Source organism: Hippocampus bargibanti, linkage group LG18 (assembly GCF_051943395.1).
Source record: "Hippocampus bargibanti isolate YZ-2025 linkage group LG18, ASM5194339v1, whole genome shotgun sequence".
Lineage (NCBI taxonomy): Eukaryota > Metazoa > Chordata > Actinopteri > Syngnathiformes > Syngnathidae > Hippocampus > Hippocampus bargibanti.
This window is the reverse complement of record NC_142751.1, coordinates 112881-138122: the sequence shown is the minus strand read 5'-3', so window position 1 is coordinate 138122 and position 25242 is coordinate 112881. Positions and strand designations below refer to the sequence as shown.

At 46.8% G+C, this 25242-nt stretch overlaps 1 protein-coding gene across 1 annotated transcript; it reads left to right on the top strand.

Annotated features, from left to right (window-relative positions):
• Positions 1–1480: 1480 nt before the first annotated feature.
• mzt2b (mitotic spindle organizing protein 2B) lies at positions 1481–5872 on the top strand. The gene is made up of 6 exons (XM_089021040.1): positions 1481–1626; positions 2818–2988; positions 3198–3378; positions 3613–3773; positions 3881–4027; positions 5493–5872. The coding sequence occupies exons 3-6, from the start codon at positions 3212–3214 to the stop codon at positions 5645–5647; spliced, it is 630 nt and encodes a 209-aa protein (XP_088877166.1). The 5' UTR covers positions 1481–1626; positions 2818–2988; positions 3198–3211; the 3' UTR covers positions 5648–5872.
• The last annotated feature ends 19370 nt before the right edge of the window (positions 5873–25242 follow it).

The following is a 25242-nucleotide window of genomic DNA, read 5'->3' as shown; positions in this document are numbered from 1 at the left end:
TCGCGGAAAAGTAGAAAAACGCCAACTGTGGCGTTATCAGCCTGTGAAGATGAGTATATGGCACTGGCGGCCACAACTCAAGAAAGTATGTACCTTGTCCAATTCTTAAAAGGGATAGACAGCAGTAACCGCCACGTATCAGTAAAAATATATGAAGACAATTAGGGGGCAATGGCTTTGTCCAAAAACCCAGTGCGGAGGCAGAGAAGCAAACACAGAGACATTAAATATCATTTTGTACGGTCTGCGCACACTGACGGGAAAATATCTGTAAAGTATTGTCTGACAGAAAACATGGTTGCGGATGTTTTTACTAAGGCGGTGACAAAAGTGAAACTTGAAAGATTCAAGAGATATTTGTTTGGAGAAATGTGAATATTTTGAAGCTTGCAGAGTGTGGCAAATATGGGGGATGTTTTTATTTTTACAACAATGTATTTCTTGTTTTTTTCTTTTTGTTTGCTGCATGAAATTGTGAACATGTCTTTGAGGGGGAGTGTGTGTGTGTGTGTGTGTGTGTGTGTGTGTGTGTGTGTGTGTGTGTGTGTGTGTGTGTGTGTGTGTGTGTGTGTGTGTGTGTGTGTGTGTGTGTGTGTGCGTGTGCGTGTGTGTGTGTGTGTGCGTGTGCGTGTGTGTGTGTGTGTGTGTGTGTGTGTGTGTGTGTGTGTGTGTGTGTGTGTGTGTGTGTGTGCGTGTGTGTGTGTGTGTGTGTGTGTGTGTAAATGTTTGTTTGAGGCAAAGACACCATTGGGGAAATGTCATGATTGATGTCACCTGCGAGCTGATCACGTGATACCCGGAAATTGTGCAGCCTTTTTAAGAGCATGCGCAGAATAAAATGCTTGTCGAGTTCCTAGACCAGGCCCGGCCAACCCGCGGCTCCCGAGCCGCATGCGGCTCTTTGGCTGATTTCATGCGGCTCTTAAGGGGCCGACTCGTAAGGGGCGTCCACATGACAAGCGTAAAAAAAGTTTGGCGCTGGCGCTGCCATTCATCCTCTATGTACCGTAATTTCGTGACCATAGCGCGCGCTGCACATTTTGGAGAAAATTTAAGACTTTTAAGGGCACCTGAGAATCGTGAAGACTTTTAAGTGCACCTGATAGTCGTGAAATTACGGTATCAAGCTCCCCATCTGACGTGAACACGCATGTGCGTGTGATGAAAATCAATCATTTATGTCGTAAACCACGGGTGGCCAACCAATCAGAGACTCGACACAAATTGTTTACGACGTAAACAATTCATTTGCGTCAAGTTCGCTCTCAAAATGGCAGGGAAAAAATGCACAGCAAAACGAAAATATGAAGACGAGCACAGGACGTTTTTAACAGAGTGGGAGAGTTTATATTTTTTTTTGTTGAGCGTAAGGGCAAGCCATTCTGCCTTATATGTCAGGCGTCATTGGCGCATTTCAAAGCGTCAAATCTTCAGCGCCACTTCAGCTCACTCCACGCGAACATCGACCAAGAATTCCCCAAAGGGTCTGAACTTCGCAAGCACAAGTTGGTCACTTTTAAAACTCGGACTGAAAAGCAGATCATTTTTTTCCGAAGTGGATTATGGATCTGGCTTTTTGGGTCGACATGCTGTGTCACTTGGACAAACTGAACCTTACCCTGCAGGGTAAGTCAAAAATTCTGCCTGACTTGCTGCAAAGAAAATGTGTTTGTGTTTGTCAACAAACTGAAGCTGTTCAGGGCGCATATTCAAAAGGGAGATTAACACATTTTTCCACTCTGCTAAAAGCCAGCGGGCAAGTCACCAGCGATACCCTGGATAAGAAAAGAGACAGATATGCAACACTGGTTGAAAACTTGCAGGAAAACTTTGTGAGCCGATTCCGTGATCTACAACTGAAAAGGCCGCAGATTACATTCCTTGTCGAGACGGACTGTTTGAAAGCCCCGCTAGTCACAGATGAAGCTACGGCTGACTTAGAGATGATCGATCTTTGTGAGGAAGATCAATTGAAACCTGCTTTAAGGGAAGGGACCATTGAGTTCTGGAAAGGCGTGCCAATGGAAAAAGACCCTAATGTCAAACCGGCTGCGCTTCAGATATACTGTCAATGTTTGGGTCAACATACGTCTGCGAGTCTGTTTTTCTACCCTGAAACACGTGAAATCAAAGCATCCATCGGTTCTGACTGACACTCATGTCAAAGAATTGCTTCGAGTGGCAACAACAGAATGCGAGCCAGATTTAATGAGGATTGTTCAAGACAAAGAATGCCAGAAGTCCCACTAAGCAACATGCAAACTATTGTCAATTATTACATTTTTGTTTGTGGTCTTGGTTTTACTGAGTTTGTGTGTGGAAAGACAGTGTTCTTTGTTGCCTTTAGTACTCTCGGAGTCAATTTCCAATATATTTGCTGATTTTGTATTTAAAAGGTGATACTTATAATAAATCTGTCTGAGCAGAGCTCTGTGTGTGTGAGGGATGGGGCGATGGGAGTGTTCATGTGTGCCCATGTTTATCAAAGTCAGCGTTATTGTCGAATATGCTCATATGCATGGAATACAGCACAGATGAAATTACTGTGCAATCGGACCCAGCGTGACTTTAACAAACATAATAAACACAAAAACGCCAATTTGACGGGAGAGAGAGGGGAGCCGCTGCGCGTTCACGCGCCGCCATCTTGATGTGGCTCTTTGCAGTAACATAGTAAAAAATGTGGCTCTTAGTCTCTGACTGGTTGGCCACCCGTGTCCTAGACCAATGATTGACATGGCTGTGTATCATTTTTCTCTCGTGAGTACTTTCAATCGCTACGAAAAGCTACCATTTTGGTTTCTGTTAAAACGCTAGGACTGTTGCCAGAACGACTAGAATGAACCGTCGGGGGAGGAACGAATCAGCTTGGACTACGTTTCCCGCAGCGCACTGCGTCCTGTCGCATGACGATGACGCAGTATGCCGCGCGCCTGCCGCGTTGTTTGTATGTCGGCGGATGAAAAAGAGCGTCGGAATTCACTAACGGTGTGTATTTTTCCCCTTTATCCATTGAAGAGCGTTTAACTTTAATGTTCGGTGACGTGGTTGTTTATGTTTGGGCGCGACGCCGCAAAGCACACGCTCAGCACGAGCTAGCTGTAGTGCTCCGCACTTGCCTAACGTGGGTTTGATAAGTTTCTCTTTTTTTGTGAATATGATTATTGGCATTTGGCACTTTGCGCGCACTTATTTAGACGTTCCCGCCACGATGTCCCATCAAGCCGGACCTTCCTCTGCGGACTCCCCGGCGTTGGTGATCACTACTACCGCGCATAAATACGCCATGAAGAAGAAGGATATCCTGAACGCCGAGGAGAGTGAGCTGTACGAGCTGAGCCAGGCTGCGGGCATCACCATTGACCAGGAAGTGTTCAAGTCAGTCACTGCGGGGATTCCATTTTTTATGCCGCGTTTTGGATGTGCAACACGCACAATGAGAGAGACGTCAGCGCTATGGGGAAATAGCCGGGGGCTACACGCTAAGGTCAATATGTGGCACATGCGGACCAATCAGTCGTAGAAGTGGATTGCAAAATTCTCCTGGCTGCCCATCAACAAGACAAGCGACAAAGAGTTGTTGACAAGTTTATTTTGCTCTTTCCCGTCCAGGATCATGGTGGACTTGCTGAAAATGAACGTGGCCCCTCAAGCGGTCTTCCAGACTCTTAAGGCCATGTGTGCCGGTCAGAGGGTCACCGAAAGCTGCGGCGGAGACGCCGCCGCGACCCCCCACGTCACTGGAATCCCCTCCACCAAGGCGGAAGCTCAAGGTTCGCGCCTTGTGCGGATATGTCGATGGTGTTCAAAACGGAGCTCCACTTGTGATGAAAATAGCTGCTATTCCGCACTTTGTCATCTCGGTCTTCTTTCCTCGCAGCCCAACAAGATGAGAGTTTGAGCTCGGGGAAAGGTTCTAAGATGGCCGCCGGTGCCATCGCGGGACCCGTGCCACGAGGCACCAGGATTAACGCCAAGATGGCGGCCTACGCCACCCAAGACGCCGTCAACGCTCCTCATGCTCAAGGTCTTTGCTGTTGTTTTGCTTTTCTTCTGGCCCTGGACTGTGCACGTGTCTGCGTGTGCATATCCGTACGCAATGGAATGCATGCGCATTTGTGTTCATCCGTGAGTGTGTGTTGCTTGATGTGCTGATTTGTCTTTTGTGAACCCGAGTCTGTGTTAGTGTATGTTGTGTGTGTGTTTGACATGTTTCATAGTCAAAGTGTGTGTGTGTGTGTATGTGTGTTGTGTTCTTTTATGCATATTTTTGTTTGCTGTTTTTTGTGTTGTGCGTTCATCAGCAATGCGTGTGATACGTCGTGCGTGAGTGCATGTTATGTGATTTTCTGTGTGAATCACACTCCCGCCACAAAACCAAAGCTTTCCTTCTTCTTGATGGCAAACGGAATGGAATAGGGTGGGCATCTTCATCTCCGGGCCCGTGGGGCCTGCTTGCTTTCCAGCTCTCCCACCTGCAAAACAACCTGATTCAGGCGATCAGCTCATCAACCAGCATTAGAAACATCCTGATGCTTTCAATCGGGTGTGTTGCTCCAAGGAGAGCTGGAAAATGGGCGGGGACGGGGGGCCCTTGACGACCGAGGTTGCTATAGGATGTCACATATATATTTTACCTTTTAAGACTCGCGCTGAATATTCCGGAAGTCTTGCTTTCGAGTTGATGACGATGCCCTAAGTTACGTCACGGAGGGAACGCCCCTGACCGAGAAAGCGACACCCAATGCATTTTGGCTACTTTTTTTTCGTCTGAAAACACTGTTGATCGCGAAATTAGAAGGAAAACTACATAAATAACGCGATGGTGAATCGTTGTGTGTCACAGCCAATTGCGGTAACAAGCATGAAGAAGGTGAAAATTTATACAAATCTCCCAAATTCACAAATCAGCCCATTTCCAACGGAGCTTGTGCGCCATCTTGTGCATTTTCTGGGCGCTACATTGGAGTCCAGACGGCTCGAATTGATACGGAAGGACTTCATTAATCGATTGCAAACATGTTTGCTCTCCTCTTCAGAACTATTTGAATCGTATTCATAACTGGATGAGTAACAAGGAAGCATCGTCTCCGAATTTGAACTCTCTGAAGCCATTGTTTTGATTCTGGAGCAAGGCAGTGTGTGACCAATAGTGACGTCCCGAACAAGGGGGCGGGAATTTTTGAATCTGCCCAGTTCCGAGCTCATTTTGTGGCAGTTTTAGGACACTAAGTCATTTTTTTTTGGTGTTTTGCATTTGACTAAAAATATCAGCCTGGTGTTTTGGGTATTTAGACGCTATAAAACGTTTTTCTGATGTCAGTTAGGAAACAAAAAAAATGGTGTCGGTTGTCCTTTAATCAACCTCCCGTCCACTAGCCTTCGCTCAATCAATATTTTCCACATGGAATTTTATTCCCCCAACGTACGAGGAGTTTGCTGCTCTCCTCCTGGCGTCACCGCTTCACTTTTTCTATCTTCCTGTTCCTCAGCGGCGCGGAGCAAAGCGGCTGCGGCATCGTTGTCAACAAACCCGGCGGACAAGACACGCGAAGTTTCTGGGCAGCGGGTGCAACGGCAGCCCAGCGCCAGCAGGGGCCAGAAGACCAAGGGCTCGGGAAGCAGCAGCTCCTCTTCGCAGATGTAAATGACAAGCAAGCCAACAAGCGCCAGTACAGGTCAATCCTCTATACTTCCACTTCTCAATAGTCCACTCGTGCGCCGTCACTCCTGGAAGATGGTTTATAAACCATTTCAGAATTAGACATTCAACACGTCTCTGAGATGGACATTCTGTTCTAAGGTCGCCCTTTTGTGAGTGAACAACAGCGTGAGGGCCTTTAAAATTTCAAAATAAACTTTAAAATGACAACCCCCCGCCCCCCCATCTCATTTCTAGGGTACTACGAATTCAGGAAGGGAGATTCTGGTTTTGTCCAAGAAAAAATGTCATAGGGCTGAACATCCATACATTTTCCGTGGCCTATCCCAGCTGTCTTCGGGCGCGATGCGGGGGAATCACAGGGCGCACAAAGACATACAACAGTCACAGCTAGGGACAATTTGGGCTGTTCAATCTGCCTGCCATGCATGTTTTGGAATGTGGGAGGAGACCGGAGGACCCGGAGAAAACCCACGCGGGCCCGGGGAGAACATGCAAAATCACCACAGGGAGGCCGGAGCGGGACGCGAACCGGCGACCTCTGCTCTGTGAAGCCGGCGCGCTAACCGCCCTTGAACACATCATTCCAATGTCGTGCCATATTTACATCACATAAGACAAAGTTATGAGGGAAACAAATAGAGGAACAAAATCTAGGCGCTGTTGTAAAGGTAGCCATTCTCGCCAAGTCAGAATCAGAATCAGAATACCTTTATTCGTCCCGCAATGGGGAAATTTGCAGTCCACAGCAGCAATTGAAGAGGGATGGGGTTGGGGTGGGAGTGAAAGGATAGAAAACAAGATATTCTAAGCATAACAAAATAAAAATGTCAACTGAATACTGTGCAAATGTAGATGTGCAAAAACCGTTCTATAAACAAGACTACATAGTGCAGAATCAAGAAATGCATTTAGATATATTGCAACAACCCATATTTACAAGTGTCCAGTTTTTTTTTTTTTCACATGTGATCAAAAAAAAAAAAAATGACAAAACAATACAACACAAGGTCACAAAAGACACAAAAACGTTGGAAAATCTGTAGCTTTCATCATCGTTAAGTACACGGCGTCAGGACAAATCATGCTCCGAGGTCGGCAGCATCAAGGAGACGCCGGCCGGCCGCAACTTTGCGCATGAACGGAATCGTTGCCACATGGAGGCAGTAAAGTGGCGCTGAATTGACACCCCCTCCCCCGCTTGACAAGCCCAAATGGTCACAGGGATGGATCCTCCTTGATTGGAGTGAAAGTGGCGGTGAACTGCGGCTTTTGTTTGTGCGTGCGTGCGTGCGTGCGTGCGTGCAAATGGAGAGGCGGCGTCGGGGTCATTTGAAAGTTCACCGGTCGCCCGCCTTTTACGTGGCCGTCCATCCTCTTTATACGGCCCCGCCTGCGCGCATTGATGGCAACGTGCCTGTAATTGATGGGGCCATATTGCTGTGGCGCAGCCGCTTTAATGGGCCTTGACGGAGCAAGAGGGGAACGTGGTGGCGCGGGGCCCGGCTTAACCCTTCCCGCGCCTCCGTTGCGGCTCGTCGCAAAGCCGCTCGCTGGCGATGAGCGCGCCGCCGCTCGCTTTACCATCAGGCGAGCGGAGCTTACAAGAATAAACAGTCGCCAGCTGTCGCAGCTCGCCTCTGTTTTTGCTGGTGGGCCGACTAAATGTGTTTGACAAAGCCGGTGAGTGGCCAGGAATTGATGGCCTGCCCGGCTGTCGCTCCCGGCATCGCCTGTAGGGGGCAGTGTCGCCCTGGGTGGCCTCCCCAAAACCTCCTTAGCGCCTGGCCTTTGGGATCTGTTTATTTTCGGACTCTTCCATTAAATAGAGAGCGCTATCCCTCACACACACACACAGCCGTATTGTGCCAGGCACAGCGTTCAGGAATAAGTCCTTGAGATCATGAACGTGAGCGCTGCGACGACGTCAAAAACAATATCCACATTTTGCGTATCGCGCCAACGTCGACAAGCCATCCAATTGGGGATCTTTTGTTTGATTGCATTTTCTGACGGGATTCGCGCGCCACCCTCCTGGATTCCTGATTTTGGAACTGAGGTCAATTTCTACCGCCCTGCTTTATGTTCATTGTCCATTTGGGATGTATTCCTTCAACATGAGCAAAATGGCTTGAATGTGAAAATACAAAACAAAAAAGGAATGTCTCAGACAAACTCTTTCGGGATCTGATAAGAGGACAAGAGCGCAAGCGCTCCGTGTGTGCCAAATGTGGTGGCTGGTGGCTTTGCGTGCAGCCGAGTGCATAGGAATCTTGTTTTCTTGCTCAGCAGCCCAAGCCCGTCCTCGCGTCCTCGCATCCTCCATCCTAGCCACACGCCAGGGCCTGCCGGCAGATTGGCTATTTCCCGCGGCCGTCTGGCTGAGCTCTTATCAGCCGGCCGAGTGCTGATTGTTGCTGTGTCTCTCAGCCTGAGTGACAGTTGGCGCGCTGGCTGCTGAAATGGCTGATTTGCTCCGTGTTTGTCTGTGACGCCTTATCGCCAACGCTTATATTAACTGCCTTGACGGTGTGCGCCGGCAGTCTCGCTCCATCTTGTGCAGGATTGGGTAGGGGGGGGGGGGTGCCCTACACCGCCCCGACAGTCTTTATCTGCTCCTGCGCGCGTGTGTGTGTGTGTGTGTGTGTGTGTGTATATATATATATATATATATATAAAGTCTCCTTATATCTATTCTCGGGAGTCGGGAAAAAATGCCGATATAACCGTACTATCGATATATCCGTCCTGCGCCGAACTGCATTATAAGGGGGGGGGGGGGGGCAATATGTAAATGGAGTATCTTTGATATGGCATATAATTTTATCATTGGGTTCATGGATTGCGTATCTAGCATGCTTTTTGTACAGCTGTGAAGTGAAAAATAAACTTATGCATAAAATAAAAACATCTTTACACTTTTTTTTAATGACTATTACCTTTCAAAAATGCAACCAATGCAAAATCCTCACGTTGTTTTATTCACACGAAACCACGAATGCCAGCACGTACAAACATCAAAAACAGTGATTGTTGCAAGCGATAAAGATATCTGAATGCAACACAATTAAATACATGGATGGAAAACAAAAACTGCAACGTTTACATGACTTCCGTCGATGAAGTATTCTGCTGCACGTCGAACTCTTTGGCGCTGAAGGATTTGCTTGTTGGATTGTCCTCCGCGGCCACGATTGCCTTGTACGTTGTTCGGAGATCACAATTCTTCCCCATGGTTGAAATTGGTGTCAAACAACAGTACTGTATATAAGCTCTGCTACACTTTTTTTATTGTGCTCGGTAAGACAGGTGAAAACACGGAAGCTGGTCACGTGACTGGGGCTTGGGAGGACCCGACAACGGGGTTCGAGAGAGTGCCTGAATAGAATGACTGAGCTGTGGCTCCTGTTTGTATCTGTATGTGAGAACTGCTACGTTTTGTTATTAAAAAGACCGACCCGCTATAGCAGCGACTGTGCGCAGCGTTTGCCACGCTGAGGGGCATGACAGTATGTTTCAGATGCTATTGCAGCAGTAATGAAAGACGTGAGCTCTGCTACGAATTTTTTTTATTGTGCTCACGTATGACAGGTCAAAACACGGAAGACGGTTACGTGACTGAGGGATCTTTAATACAGTATGGCATGTACAGTAATTTTCAAAATCATCACGCTTCAGCAGACAAAACAATAAACATTGTTGCAAAAAACGATTGCATTCATATACAGTACAGTGTACATCAGTGACGTGCGGTGAGGTTCATGGCTGGTGAGGCACTGACGTCATCAATGACGTCACCACTCGTCTCTACTTAGTATTTTAACGGTAAATTCAGCGATTTTGAAAAAAATCCTAAAACGCTGAAGTTAAATGGACAAGAACTTTAAAGTACAAATCACTAAATACATATAACTGTTTAATTTATTTTTTCATTTGATATTTCCATGACAGCTTTCCATGATGACAGGTGAGGCACTGCCTCACCTGCCTCCACTGACTGCACGTCACTGGTGTACATGTATACATAACACTGCAACAGCGAAACTGCCACGGTGCCATCTTATTATGCAATTTAAAAACATCTTCAATCTTCTTCTGCTTCCCATTTTCACCTTTTAACACAAACGATTCAATCTTGTTTAACATTTCAAAAAAAATGGATGTCCGTAGCACCTTGCAACGCTTGTGTCTTTGTTGCAATAGGTGTGTATTCAGTTGGTTCTTCATCCTCATCATCCTCGCCATTATGGGAATCTTCTGGGGCATACTTGGCTTTGATTTCATGTTGGATTCTCCTAAACAGCCACGATTGCCTTGTATTTCGTTCCGAGATCACAATTCTTTCGTTTCGCTATGGTTGAACACGGTAGACAATGGTGTCTGCTACACTGCAAGACACGGGAGCTGGTCACGTTTCCAGGTCACGTGACCAAGTCAACCAACGGCGCGAACGATACAGATTTCGATAATGGTGGTACTGTATAGAAACCCCTAAGCAAATATCGATTCACCTGAAGTATCATTTGTATCGATATAAACATAGCAAAATGGCCGGCGGGAGATGAAAAAGAGCACCGTAGTAACCAGATTATCGTAATAACCATGAATCGTACTAAACTGAACTAATTATACATAAAAAGACTAGAAATGTGCACGGGAAATGAAAATAGTATCTGAATATCAATATAACCAATATCGATATAACGAGACTTATATATATATATATATAGTGGGACCTTGGCTTACGAACTTTATGAAAATTTTACCTTGGCATACAAACAATTTTTCGGGATACACACGGAGCTGCCACAATGAGTGATGTGTTGTTCACGAACGAGCCTGTTCTCCTAACAAGAAAATGGTGGCCAATGTTTTTGTCCTCTACTCTCCGCCCCAGTCTTCGGTTAAAGCCATGTGATTGGTCAAGAACCCAGTAGTGGGGGTGGGGGTTAAACATTAAAGAGACAGGCAGACAGAGAGTGAGAGAAAACACATACACACACACACACACACACACACACACACACACATGAAAGGGAGATGACAGTTTTAAACCAAAAAACAGAAGTGAAAACTAAAAGAAAAAACATAAAGGTTAGAAAATGGATAGAAAACAGTGAAATTTAGACTCATTTGAACTTTGATAATTAAAAAGCAGAGTGTAGACTGAAAGGTTAAAATATCCCATCAATCAGGCTCCACAAACAAACCGCACAAGTCATCTGTACACTTGATGCAAAAAGCTGTCAACCCAGCTAAACAGATCACAATTGATGAACTAGATACAATTATCACAGAGAAAGCACCTACAAGGGATCATTTCTCAAGATGGTGAAAGAAGCCTATGTTCCTCATCAAGTGTTTAATGCTGAGGAAACCGGCCACTCCATTCCATCAAGCCATCAACGACCATCACAAAGGTAAATAAAATGACTTTATTGTATAGTACAGTTTATTTGGTTTCCTATGGGAAATTAATTTTTGGGATATACACTTTTTGCCTTACACACTATATATATATATATATATATATATATATATATATATATATATATATATATATATATATATATATATATATATAAAATCCTCGTCTCACCCACCATGGGTGGTGTCTGTCCCCATTTCAGCTCGGGTCCTCTACCAGAGGCCAGGAAGCTTGAGGGTTCTGCGCAGTATCCGTGCTGTTCCCAGCACTGCGCTTTTCTGGACCGAGATATCCGATGTTGTTCCCGGGATCTGTTGCAACCACTCATCTAGTTTGGGGGTCACTGCCCCGAGTGCTCCAACCACCACAGGCACGACTGTCACCTTTACCTTCCAGGCTCTCTCCAGCTCCTCTCTGAGCCCTTGGTATTTCTCGATTTTCTCATGTTCCTTCTTTCTGATGTTCCCATCACTCGGGACCGCTACATCCACGACAACGGCTTTCCTTTCCCCTTTATCTATGACCACGATATCTGGTTGGTTGGCCATCACCATCTTGTCAGTCTGTATCTGGAAGTCCCACAGGATTTTTGCTCGGTCATTCTCCACCACCTTGGGAGGTGTTTCCCATTTTGACCTTGGGGTTTCCAGTCCATACTCCGCACAGATGTTTCGGTAGACTATGCCAGCCACCTGGTTATGGCGCTCCACGTAGGCTTTCCCTGCCAGCATCTTACACCCCGCAGTTACGTGTTGGATTGTCTCTGGTGCCTCTTTGCACAACCTACACCTTGGGTCTTGTCTGGTGTGGTATATCCCTGCCTCTATGGCTCTGGTGTTCAGGGCCTGCTCTTGGGCAGCCAGGATGAGTGCCTCTCTGCTGTCCTTTAGGCCAGCCCTCTCTAGCCACTGATAGGACTTCTTGAGATCAGCCACTTCTGCTATGGTTCGGTGGTACATCCCGTGTAGGGGCTTTTCCTCCCATGATTGTCCCTCTTCCAGCACCTCATCCTCTGTTCCCCATTGACTGAGACATTCTCTGAGTACATCATCCGTTTGAGCCTTCTCTTTGATGTATTCATGGAGCTTGGATGTTTCATCCTGGACAGTGGCTCTCACACTCACTAGTCCCCGGCCTCCTTCCTTACGGCTTGTGTACAGTCTCAGGGTGCTGGACTTGGGATGGAACCCTCCGTGCATGGTGAGGAGTTTTCGGGTCTTAACATCCGTGGTCTGAATCTCTTCCTTTGGCCACCTTATTATTCCTGCAGGGTATCTGATCACTGGCAGGGCATAGCTGTTTATTGCCCGGGTCTTGTTCTTGCCATTGACCTGGCTTCTGAGGACTTGCCTCACCCGCTGGAGGTATTTGGTCGTAGCCGCTTTCCTTGTTGCTAATTCGAGGTTGCCTTTGGCCTGTGGTATACCGAGGTACTTGTAGCTGTTTTCAATGTCTGCTATTGTTCCTTCAGGGAGTGAGACCCCTTCAGTGTAAACTACCTTGCCCCTCTTAGTCACCATCCGACTACATTTCTCCAGCCCGAATGACATTCCGATATCACTGCTGTAGATCCTGGTTGTGTGGATCAGGGAGTCTATGTCCCTTTCGCTCTTAGCATACAGCTTGATGTCATCCATGTAGAGGAGGTGACTGATCGTAGCTCCATTTCTGAGGCGGTATCCATAGCCTGTCTTGGCGATTATCTGGCTGAGGGGGTTCAGTCCTATGCAGAACAGCAGTGGGGAGAGTGCATCACCTTGGTATATGCCACATTTGATGGACACTTGCGTTAGTGGCTTGCCATTGGCTTCAAGTGTGGTTTTCCACATCCTCAACACTGAAGTACCTCGGTATACCACAGGCCAATGGCAACCTCGAATTAGCAACAAGGAAAGCGGCTACGACCAAATACCTCCAGCGGGTGAGGCAAGTCCTCAGAAGCCAGCTCAATGGCAAGAACAAGACCCGGGCAATAAACAGCTATGCCCTGCCAGTGATCAGATACCCTGCAGGAATAATAAGGTGGCCAAAGGAAGAGATTCAGACCACGGATGTTAAGACCCGAAAACTCCTCACCATGCACGGAGGGTTCCATCCCAAGTCCAGCACCCTGAGACTGTACACAAGCCGTAAGGAAGGAGGCCGGGGACTAGTGAGTGTGAGAGCCACTGTCCAGGATGAAACATCCAAGCTCCATGAATACATCAAAGAGAAGGCTCCAACGGATGATGTACTCAGAGAATGTCTCAGTCAATGGGGAACAGAGGATGAGGTGCTGGAAGAGGGACAATCATGGGAGGAAAAGCCCCTACACGGGAAGTACCACCGAACCATAGCAGAAGTGGCTGATCTCAAGAAGTCCTATCAGTGGCTAGAGAGGGCTGGCCTAAAGGACAGCACAGAGGCACTCATCCTGGCTGCCCAAGTGCAGGCCCTGAACACCAGAGCCATCGAGGCACGGATATACCACACCAGACAAGACCCAAGGTGTAGGTTGTGCAAAGAGGCACCTGAGACAATCCAACACGTAACTGCGGGGTGTAAGATGCTGGCAGGGAAAGCCTACATGGAGCGCCATAACCAGGTGGCTGGCATAGTCTACCGAAACATCTGTGCGGAGTATGGACTGGAAACCCCAAGGTCAAAATGGGAAACACCTCCCAAGGTGGTGGAGAATGACCGAGCAAAAATCCTGTGGGACTTCCAGATACAGACTGACAAGATGGTGATGGCCAACCAACCAGATATCGTGGTCATAGATAAAGGGGAAAGGAAAGCCGTTGTCGTGGATGTAGCGGTCCCGAGTGATGGGAACATCAGAAAGAAGGAACATGAGAAAATCGAGAAATACCAAGGGCTCAGAGAGGAGCTGGAGAGAGCCTGGAAGGTAAAGGTGACAGTCGTGCCTGTGGTGGTCGGAGCACTTGGGGCAGTGACCCCCAAACTCGACGAGTGGTTGCAGCAGATCCCGGGAACAACATCGGATATCTCGGTCCAGAAAAGCGCAGTGCTGGGAACAGCACGGATACTGCGCAGAACCCTCAAGCTTCCTGGCCTCTGGTAGAGGACCCGAGCTGAAATGAGGACAGACACCACCTATATATATATATATATATATATATATATATATATATATATATACACACACACACACATACACACAACCTTATAATGCTCGGGAAAGCACGAAGCAGGCTTCTGATTGGCTGCCGTGCCGAGTATGCAAATTGCCAAACGAACCGGTTGGTTTTCTTCAGTGATCGGTATTTGGTGAAATTTTCACAAAACGGTTCATACAGCCAACAACCACACATGATATCACCATCGTACTAAAATGCTAAGACTTTAATTCTTTAAAACCGAAAATGAAAGGCATAAGCTTACAAAATAATGATCGCACTCGTCGACAACTGTTATGTCTACTTGGCTATAGGCCTCCCAGAAGTTAGCGGCTGATCAAGTGATCATAAACGACGTCACACTGGCATCTCCTATACGACAGGATAGTATATGATGTCTACCTGTTGTTTTTAAGCAACATTTTCTATTGAATCAGAATCATCTTTATTGCCAAGTATGTAGAACACACAAGGAATGTGTTTCCGGTCGAACTTGCTGCACCAGTATCGTCATCAAAAAATTGCAGAGGCACTAATCAGTTCCATTTGGGCTACTGTTCAAAGAGTTAATGGCTTGGGGGAAGAAGCTGTTTAAATGCTGGATTTGGTGCGCCTGCCTGAGGGGAGTAGCTGGAAAAGGTGGTGAGCAGGGTGGAGAGGGACCAGTATGATTTTCCGCGCCCTAGTTTGGATTCTTGCAGTGTGCAAGTCCTCGAGAGTGGCTAGGGCGGTGCCACTGATTTTTTTCTGTCATCCTAACTGTCTGTTGAAGTCGGATTTTTTCCGTTTTTGTGGTGGCCCTGAACCAAACGGTGAATACTATTACATACCAAAATGTTGACGGTAAATCTTATAACTTTTCGTGTCATTTTAATCATTCGTATTATCGATCTTTATTACTGTGTCGGCGCACACGTTTTCTGCTGACCAAAATCCGCACGGCTTCCCACGCATGCGAGTTGTACAAAAAAAACCTGCTGTCCAAAAATCGCTCTCCCTGCTAACGATGAAGCCAGAAGAGGTCACCTGTCTCAAAGAGGCGGCAGCGCCGACCGTGAGCCCGACGCTGCGTTTGCATGGCCTGCGATCCCACCCGCTCCGCCTCGCCGTCGGTGGACACCCCTCCCCCTCCCCCTCCCACCCCTCCCTCCTGCTGTCATGCTGGCGAAAATTGTACGCGTTTGTTACGTTATTTTGTATCGTTTTTTGTGCAACGCTTCTCCGGCAAATAAACGATCTTGTCACGTTCGGATTGACAGCTGGGGGCGGGGTCATGCCTCTCCGCTTCCACACTTCCTTCTTCAGGACAGCAGGTACGAAAACGGGACACTGTCAATTTGTATTTGTACTTTGTATTACCCTGGACTTTGTCGGTCTTAGCCCCCCATCCCCCTCCCCACATCCCGTAATCCTTCGGGGTTTGTTCCGTTTCTGCACCACCGTGTGCGAGTTGCTTCTCGCCATTGTCGGGTTTCCCATTGCCCCCCCCCCCCCCCCCCCAGTCGTCGTTTTTGGTATTCTTTATTTTTGATTATACCCCTGGTCTTCTTTTTGAGACCAGTGCTGTTTATATATGTATGTATATATGTGTTTATATGTGTACATGTATACATATGTATATATACACAGTGTATATATACAGTTTACTTATTTCTTTATTTAGTAATTAAGGTTGCTTTAGAGTTCTCCACCTCTGGTGTTTGTCTGCCCTGTTTAACACACTTTGTTTGTCTTAGTACAACAGCTTAGTTGGGTCTGTATGGGTTGAGTGCGGGGGCATTTTTCAATGCACGGCAGAACTGTGAAGACATGCAAACAATCTGCGCACAGAATTATTAGCCGCTAATTAGCAACTAAATAATAATCAAAGAAATGTCATCATTTGTATGAGTGCGTGTGGATGTGTGCACACACACACACGGCTGCGTATGTGCGCTATGTCTCACAGTTTCTGTCAATGAAGCCAAAAGCAATTTGGTTGCTGTCTATGTGAAATTCATTTGCACACTTTTTTTGTGTGGTTGTCCCATCTGGTATGTCATTTTTCATTGCTTCTAATTGGCCACATTTAAGTCTCCCAAATGAGAGCACCTCCACTTTAGTCATCAGACACTGCTTGTTTTGTTGTTTGACGACTGAACTGCAAATTTAAAGGACAACCGACACCCATTTTTTTTGTTTCCTAACTGACATCAGAAAAGCGTTTGATAGCATCTAAAATACCCAAAACATGCAGGCTGTTATTTTTAGTCAAATACAAGACACCAATAAGTGCTTAAAATGAATGACTGTCTGTGTCTTTGTGTTGTCATGTTATTTGCTATTTAATTTGTTTGTTCTTTTGACTTCAAGACGGTGCCGCCAGAGTGGCTGCCTTTCTTTCCAGCAGATCCTCTATTTTGTTTTTCTACTTCCATTCCTTTCATAACTTTGCTGCTGTGAAATGTAAATGTCTCCACTCGAGACTAATAAAGGCAAATCCAATCCAATAAAAATGAGTAGTGTCCCAAAACTACTTCAAAATGACCTAGGAGATGCCACGTTTCAGAAGGTCCCGCCCCCTTGTTTGTGACGTCACGCCAGGACGTCTTGCCTTGCTCTAGAATCGAAACAATGGTTCAGATTCGGAGAAGATACTTTCTTGTTACTCATCCAGTTATGAATAGGATTCAAATAGTTCTGAAGAGGAAAGCATCAATGTTTGCCATCGATTCAAGGAGTCCTCCCGTATCAATTCGAGCCGTCAGGACTTCAATGTAGCGTCCCGGAAAATGCACAAGATGGCGCCCAAGCTCCGTTGGAAATGGGCTGATGTGTCTGCTGGGAATTTGTGTCAACTAGTATCAAATAGTAGTCTTGGTACAACACACAACGATTCACCATCGCATTATTTGTGTTTTCAGACATAAGTTTCCTGACCAAACAAAGTACCCAAAATGCATTGTGTCGTTTTCTCGGTCAGGGGCGTTCCAGACGTGATGTCACGTCAGTCATCGTCATCAACTGGAAAACAAGACTTCCTGAATATTCAGCGCGAGTCTTAAAAGATAAAATCTAGCTCTATGCGCTGGAATCTTTGTCAAATACGCTCAGTAGAAGTCATTTGAAGCCATTTTACAAATGATGGACACAACTTGTCCGGAGGCGTCGGTTGTCCTTTAAGACACGCAGAGAGAAAAGGCCACGACGGTTCTTTCTCACGGCCACCGACGCTCCTCGCTGGAAGGAAGCCTTGAGAATGTTGGGGAGGACATTTAACGATTGGCCCTTGCTCGGCCGAGTGTTTGCGCTCATCACAGGTCCGAGGACGGGCACAAAAAAACCCCCCAGCGGCGGGCGACACTGGGCATCACGTGGCCGCCCCGTGTCCACGGCGGGACTTTTGTGCTCGGGTCAAGGCGGATGCTCGCCGTTCTTGGGCCGCCGTGGTGCGGCCTGCCGCCACTGTCTGTCAGCCGCGCTCCCAATTCCAATGCTTGCCAAGTAGCGGTCGGCAAAGCGTGTCACTGCGCCGCCCTTCAATCTTGCTTCCATTCTTTTAGCAGCCGACTCGCTGCGTTGACCTGTGGGGAGTCTGAAGTTGTAAAGGCTTGTAGCAAAATGTGTTTTTGTGGCTATACGACGTGACGCTAATCGGGCGGCAGTGCTTTTTGTCTTTTGCCATTTCACCACGGTGACTTTCCATTTCCCGGCCATCTTGCGCTTCGTATTCTGACACCCAAATCAGCCCTCCTCATCCTCTTCATACCTCCACCCCCAGCCCCCTTCACTTTCCTTGTCCCCTCGGCAGGCTGGTGATTGACACTTACAAATTACCCGGCGGCGGTGGCATTGTGTATGACCCCTCTGTCTCATCTCCAGCCCGCCGCCGTTTTGTCATCTAATTACTGCCTGCTCCCCACAGCTGAATTTTTAATATGCCCCCACCTCCACACACACGTCACCTGCCTCACCTGCATCCCATCTCAACACTCGCAGCGCGTGCTCATCGTCTCCATATCGTCGTTCTCGGATGCAGCGCCCCCCCATTCCCATTTTTTTCTCCAACACCTTCCCCCCATCATCGCCCCATCCGCTCTCCTCCTCCTGGCTCCATTCGGCGTCGCCGTCAATGCGTTTGTTTGCTTTGCGGTCTCCATTTGGACTGTTTGCTAAACACGCCGTTGCTTTGGGTGCTGAGTGCCCGCTAATGAGCGCTGGCAAGCATGCCGCCAACGCCATCCCACCGTGCGCTCTTCTTGCACTTGGCGTCGCTCTTCGCTTTGATCGTCGACACTCGCAAATCGAGAGAGAAGCCAGAAATAACACGCCTGCCGACACATCCGGACAAGTTGCGTCCGTAATTTGTAAAATCACTTCACATGACTTCTACTGACTGCATTTTACAAAGATTCCACCGCATATCGCTATATTTTACGTTTTAAGACTCGCACTGAATATTCCGGAAGTCTTGTTTTCAAGTTAATGACGATGCCGGAGTGATGTCGCTGAGGGAACCGAGAAAGCGACACACAATGCATTTTGGCCACTTTCTTTCGTCTGAAAACACTGTTGATCACGACATTAGAAGGAAAACTACATAAATAACGCGATGGTGAATCGTTTTGTGGCAGCCAATTGCAATTGCGGTAACACGCATAAAGAAGGTGTAAGTTTAAAACATTTAAAACATTTAGCTCTCCAGGTTTGAGCTCATTGGTGGCAGGTTTGGACAACTTTAAGTCATTTTCATTGGTGTTTTGCGTTTGACTAAAAATATTTGCCTGCGTGTTCTGGGTATTTTAGATGCTATAAAACGTTTTTTTTTTTGATGTCAGGAAACAAAAAAATGGTGTCGGCTGTCCTTTAATGGCAACACTTGTTCCAAAATGGAACAAAAGCGCATTGGTGACTTGTGGCGCTTTTGCCTTTCCGAAGCGATGCCCGATTCCTTCCCGAATGGCCATTAGCAGAAAGAAGGAGAAGGAAAGAAGCTCTGGTCAACCTCAACGGGACATAAATGATCAAGTGATTGTGAAAAGAAGAATGTAGGACTCATGCACCACGCGAGATTATTTGCGTTTTTTTCTTCTATTCTCGCGTACTTGTGCTTTTTTTGTTTATTTGTGATCTCACAAATGAGTGTGCCTGTTTGTGTGCGTGCATGTGCGACATCCACTGTCTGACAGCGCTCCCCCGCCGATGTCGCTCTTCTAGCTAGAAATCAGCCCAGCGTGACGGGCCGCAGAGGGAGAGGAAATACTGTCACGCTACCTTCAAGACTGAACGCAATTTATTTGGAGACGCGTGAGAAGAACCAGAAAGATTGTCGTCGCATGCCGGGGGTGTGAAGAGGCACCGTTTTCTGGAAGCGATTTCCCGTTTGCACTCCCCCTCTGACACGGTCAATGAACCAATGAATGCAGGAGGCGCTTGTGCTGGCTTCTTTGGCTCCTCGGATGTGGCCGCAAGCGGAGTGAGTGTCTTTTGGACTCATGTTGAGGCCACCCCGTCCGTCCAAAGGGGCGGGATTTCATTGATGGTTTTTCTTGTTCAGCAAAGACACTTTTGGGCCATTTTCTGCTGCCAAAATGTCGGCTGGCTTTGTAGCGCCGACATTTTGTTTCCCACGACTTTTGCGGCGGAACTCTGCACTTTCAAGTCAAAGTCAGCATTATTGGCAAATATGCTAATGGGCATGACATACAGCGCAGATGAAATTACTGTCCTCTGGAACACAGCGTGCACGGCATTATGACTTTGACAGACAATAAACACGAAAATGCCAAATTGCCGGGAGAGAGAGCAGCCACTACGCGTTGACACGCCGCATTATTGGGAAAAAAACTACATAACAAATAATATGACAACACAAAGACAGAGAGACTCATTCATTCTTTAGCATTTGCTGTACCCTCTTTGTGACGTGACGCCTCCACTGGCTCCCAGTCAAATATAGAATCAACTTTAAAATTCTTCTTTATACATTTAAAGCTATCCATAACCTTGTCCCCCCATACCTTTCGGACCTTCTTCAAAGCTGATCTGCCCCCGAACTCTGGAACTCACTTCCTCCCAACATTCGTAATACTGATTCTCTTCCCACTTCTTCAAATCCCATCTCAAAAGCCACCCATTTAAAATTGCATTTGCAGTGTCGCCCTTTCTCTTGTTTCTATTTAGAATTGTATTTTATTTATTGTATTCTGTTTGTGATTTTATTTTATTTATTATAATACCTATGCCTGTCTGTGACTGTAAAGTGTCCTGAAGTGCTTTGAAAGGCGCTTAAAATAAAATGTATTATTATTATTATGAAGCAGTTCTAGATGAAAGAGGAGAGGATCAAAGCATCCTTTTCAGCAGTGAATCAGGGACGTCATGGTGGAATGTGCACATCTGCTACAAGCTAAATGTTGAAAGCTGTAGCATCCATTGGTTCATCCTCCTTTGGAGGCGGCTTTTCTGGAAGATGCGGAAGACCGACGCGATGAAGTGGCTCGGGCAGAGGCTCTCACTCTTTGGTCCGAGCTCTTGGATGTGGCGGGGATTAGTGCCGCCGCCTCGTTAGCTTGTCCTCGGCCGGGAGGAAGACGGGCGGGCCCCCGGAGACAGTCTCAGGGCGCGGCCATGAGTGACAAGAGCCAGGATAGGGGTGTTGACAGCAGATGCATGAACAAGGCGGAGAAATGGAGGGTTGGGGGGCGGGTGGGGGGCATTGGCATTGGCATTGGCAGGAAGGAGGAGGAGGCGAGGCGGCGGCCAAACTAATGGTCCTGCCTGGAGGAATAGGACTCCATCAATCATCTTTCAACAAAAGCATCACCCCCGGGAGAATATTTAAGAAATAGTTGTTTAATTAATAGTCCCGCTGCGCCTTCAAATATTAACCTCGCAGGCCCTCGCGGGCGTTTGGAGGCCCATCCGGCCCAGCCCGACTGGAGCCAGTCACCTGCACTTGCCACCTTTGCCAACATTTTCTTTCACGTTGTGCATTTTTGCCTCATTCCTGATGCTTAATGACAGCACAGACATATCGATCAATCTCCAATCGCCTTTTTTTTTTTTGGGGGGGGGGGGGGGGGGTTGTGACCTGACACAGACAGTTAGTTAAAAATGATTATTCTGGTTATGGTCCTTCGATGGTGTTGTGATGATGTAAAGTCAGCAGGTATCAAAGTGATGAACAAAAAGATTCTTTTAATCTCGGACAGCAGAGACATTGTGAGGTGGAAGTAGGCAGGCCATTGAGGGAGAAGCTTCTGCTCTCCCCTCACCCGAGATGTTATTTATACAGAGGGCGGGACTGACATCATTTCAAAAGGGGCCTATCAGCTACGAGATAGATGGGTGAAATAACAATAATAAAAATAATACATTTTATTTATGCCAGTGTTCACTAAACCCGGAATAACTGCAATAGTTTGATAGCTAGCTAGCATCTAGCCACCCAGATAGCTAGCTTGGTAGCCAGCTAGATAGCCAGCCAGATAACTAATAGACAGTAAATAGACGGCTAGCTAGATAGCCAGTTAGCTATCTAGCCAGCCAGTTAGCTAATAGACAGTAAATACATGGGCATTTAGGTAGCTAGCGAGGTAGCCAGCTAGATAGCTAGAAAGCGCGCATACGCATGATGTAATGAGAACCATTCAACTACAGGTAACATCCGACTTACGACCACGACCTCTAGACCCAAATATGATATTGGATTGAAATAAAAATGGTTGAGTAACGGTACACACTACAAGTACTTGTAGTGTGTACAACCGACGTCACTTTTTTGTTTTTTAACTGACACCATAAAAACATTTTATAGCATCTAAAATACCCAAAACACGCAGGCTGATATTTTTAGTCAAATGCAAAACACCAATAAAAATGACTTCAAGTGTCCAAAATCTGCAAAAAATTGAGCTGCGAATTGGGCATTTTCAGAAAGTTCCGCCCCCGGTTCGTGACGTCACGCTGAGACGTCTTGCATTGCTAGTGAATCAAAACAATGGCTTCAGAGTCGGAGAAGATGCTTTCATCCAGTTATGAATATGATTCAAATAGTTCTGAAGAGGAAAGCATACAAGTTTGCAATCGATTAAAGAATGTATTTGTGCCATTTTGAGGCAACGTTGGGGGGAAATCTCTCACCAAAAAAAGAGGCACAAAATGGCGACCTCCTGTGGCCACCTCCGTTTCCACAGGCTGATAAATTCCTTATATGGCGCTTGGACGCCCTCTTTTGGCCTCCTGGCGGCTTTTGGGTGCAACACGAGGTCCCCAGACCAAACAAATACAGCAAAATACATTGACGTGATTTTTTACGGTCAGGGGCAGTCCTTTAGTGACGTCACGTACGGACTCCTCACCAACTCAAAAACAAGACTTCCTGAATATTCAGCGCGAGTCTTAAAATGTAAAATAGAGCTCTATGCGGTAGAATCTTTGTCAAATACGCTCAGTAGAAGTCATTTGAAGCCATTTTACAAATTATGAACACAACTTGTCCGGAGACGTCGGTTGTCCTTTAAGGTTATAAGGTAAACTACACATACAGTAAAGTCTCGTTATATCGATACTCTCGGGAGTCGGAAAAAAGATCGATATAACCGGACTATCGATATATCCGATCCTGCGGGCATGTAATTTTCTCCTTGCGTTCATAGAAATAGTATCGTAATAAGCAGTAGTATCGATATAACCGATATCCATATAACGAGACTTGACTGTATATGTATGGGGTAACAACTTAGACTAAACTTGGACAAATACAAATGAGTAGAAAATAAGTAACATTGGATGTGTAAGGATATGCATATAAAATCGTTCTATCACAGACGTTGCAAGGAAAAGATACGAAGCTGCCGTGTCCGTACACAGCAGCTTCACCAGCGTCATTTTTGGCGCTCGATGGGCCCGGCGACTGCGCCCCTGACGCCTTGTCGTCCCCTCGCGTCGTCTCTCCGTTTGGGCCAAAGCGTCACGCCGTCGCCCGCGATGAAGATACGATTTGATCAATGGCAGCTGGCAGCAGCTGGGAGGGAGTTGGCAGGTCGCGCTCGACGGGCGCCGCCGCCACTTGAAGCGAGTGCTCACTTCAGGCCCCGATGACGCTCTCCACTCGACACGGCCGCCGCCGCCGCCTGCAAACGTGCTCATTTTGCCAAAACGCCTCGCTCGGCTTCAACCGGGTGTCACTTTGCTGCAGCCTTTTGCGGTGGCCTTTTTGACGCGCCATTGCTGGAAGCCTTTCCGCTTTCCGTTTTGGTCGTCTTTGCTTTTTGGAGTCGCTTGCGTTGTGAACGTTTTTGATTGGTGCTTGAAAATTACATTCGTTTTTGCTTCCACGCCAGTCATGCAAACTCCAAATGTTTCGATGCCCCTCCCCATTACCCCCCCCGTGTGGAGCAGCTCTTCCCGCCCTCCCAAATCGCAGGCGTTGTTTTGATCCCATTCTCGGCAGGAGAGCGCAGGTATTCTCCCCAAATACTTTGCATATTGAGCGAGTGTCTCAGCGGTCCCGCTGTTTGCTGCGCATTACGCATGTCTGAGCGGCCAAATTGCATCGCATGCGACGATGGGGCCAGACAATGACGCCCCCTACCTACAGACGGAGAGAGAGCCAGCGAGCGAGCGAGCGAGCGCTCGTCGCTGGAAAGCGTGAAGACAATAATGCAACGTGACACCTCTGAAATGAGAAGCTGGTCGCCTTGGCAACAGGCCCTTGGAGGGGTGGGGGGAGCGAAGGGAGCGTTGGCCCGGGTGGGGCTGAGGGCGAGCCGGCCACATAGCCAGTAAATGATGTTTGATCAAAAGCGGCGTTGTCGGATGAGAGAAGCCTTCAGGCCGGGGGGGGGGGGTAAGAGGGTCTTCACGCCTGATGTTTGGCTTGAGAGGGGGGGGGGGGCAACACCTTACCTCCGCCAAAGCAAATTTGTCCTTTAATTGTGTTTTTGTTCTGATACTGGATCAATATTTGTTCCCAGCTCACAGGCCTTTCTTATCAAAACATCGAGACACTAATGTCATCCTGCTATTGATACCGTCGTTTTCGCCATTGATCCATCGCTCCATAATTTTTTCAATTTCATCAATAAATGCCATTTTTAAATCCTTTCTTTATTTTAGCAGGGATGAGAATTTTCCACCAATCAGCAGATTTCCGTCTTTTTCAGACCAAAATGACCAGATAAAACGAAATATGTATTCTCGCTTTTTCGCTGTTCATTTCCTGTTTTGGCTTGTGTTGTCGGAAAGCGCCATTTTGATTGGATGATACTGAGGCCGGTTGGCGGAATGCGCCATTTTGATTGGATGATCTTGATTTAGGTGCCGTTGATGTTGAAATAGGTAAACGCCCCCTTTTGAATAAGTGGACGAGTAAACAAATACAATCAAATTGATTCGCCTTTGTTGAGAGAACAGGTTCTAATTTGATTGATTCTAATTTGCAATGAAACAATACCATCGATGAAACAGTCGAAAGTCAGTGGCACTATGACAAGCCCCATGCTAACGTTAGCATCAATATACTAGTGTGAGAGGCAGCAGAAAGCAAGCGTGCAAGCTAATGAGCAGTGTGCAGGTAAGCTAGCAGTAACCTTGTGTATGTACACGGCAAATTGACTTTTATTCCGATACTTTGGCTGGATTTTTACCAATCATGAGGAACAGAAAATCATTCATATTAATGGTGAGAATTATCTTAAAATTAATTTAAATAATATATTCTGACACTTTGTTGAAGCCACATTTATGTATATTCCAGTATATATGTGTGCGTGTATGCCCGCCCCCCCCCCCCCCACCTTTTTGTCCAGACTTTTTTCTCATTTGTCATTCTCATCCCTGTATAATATTTATACCAAGATTTCGGTTTACGAACGTTAAATTTATAAAAAAAAATTACCTTGATACACAAACTATTTTTCGGGATACACATGGAGCGCCACAATGAGTGATATGTCGTTTGCGAACGAGCCCGTTCTCTTAACAACAAAAGGCAGCCAACTGTTTTTGTTCTCTATTCCCCGCCCCCAGTTAAAGCCACGTGATTGGTC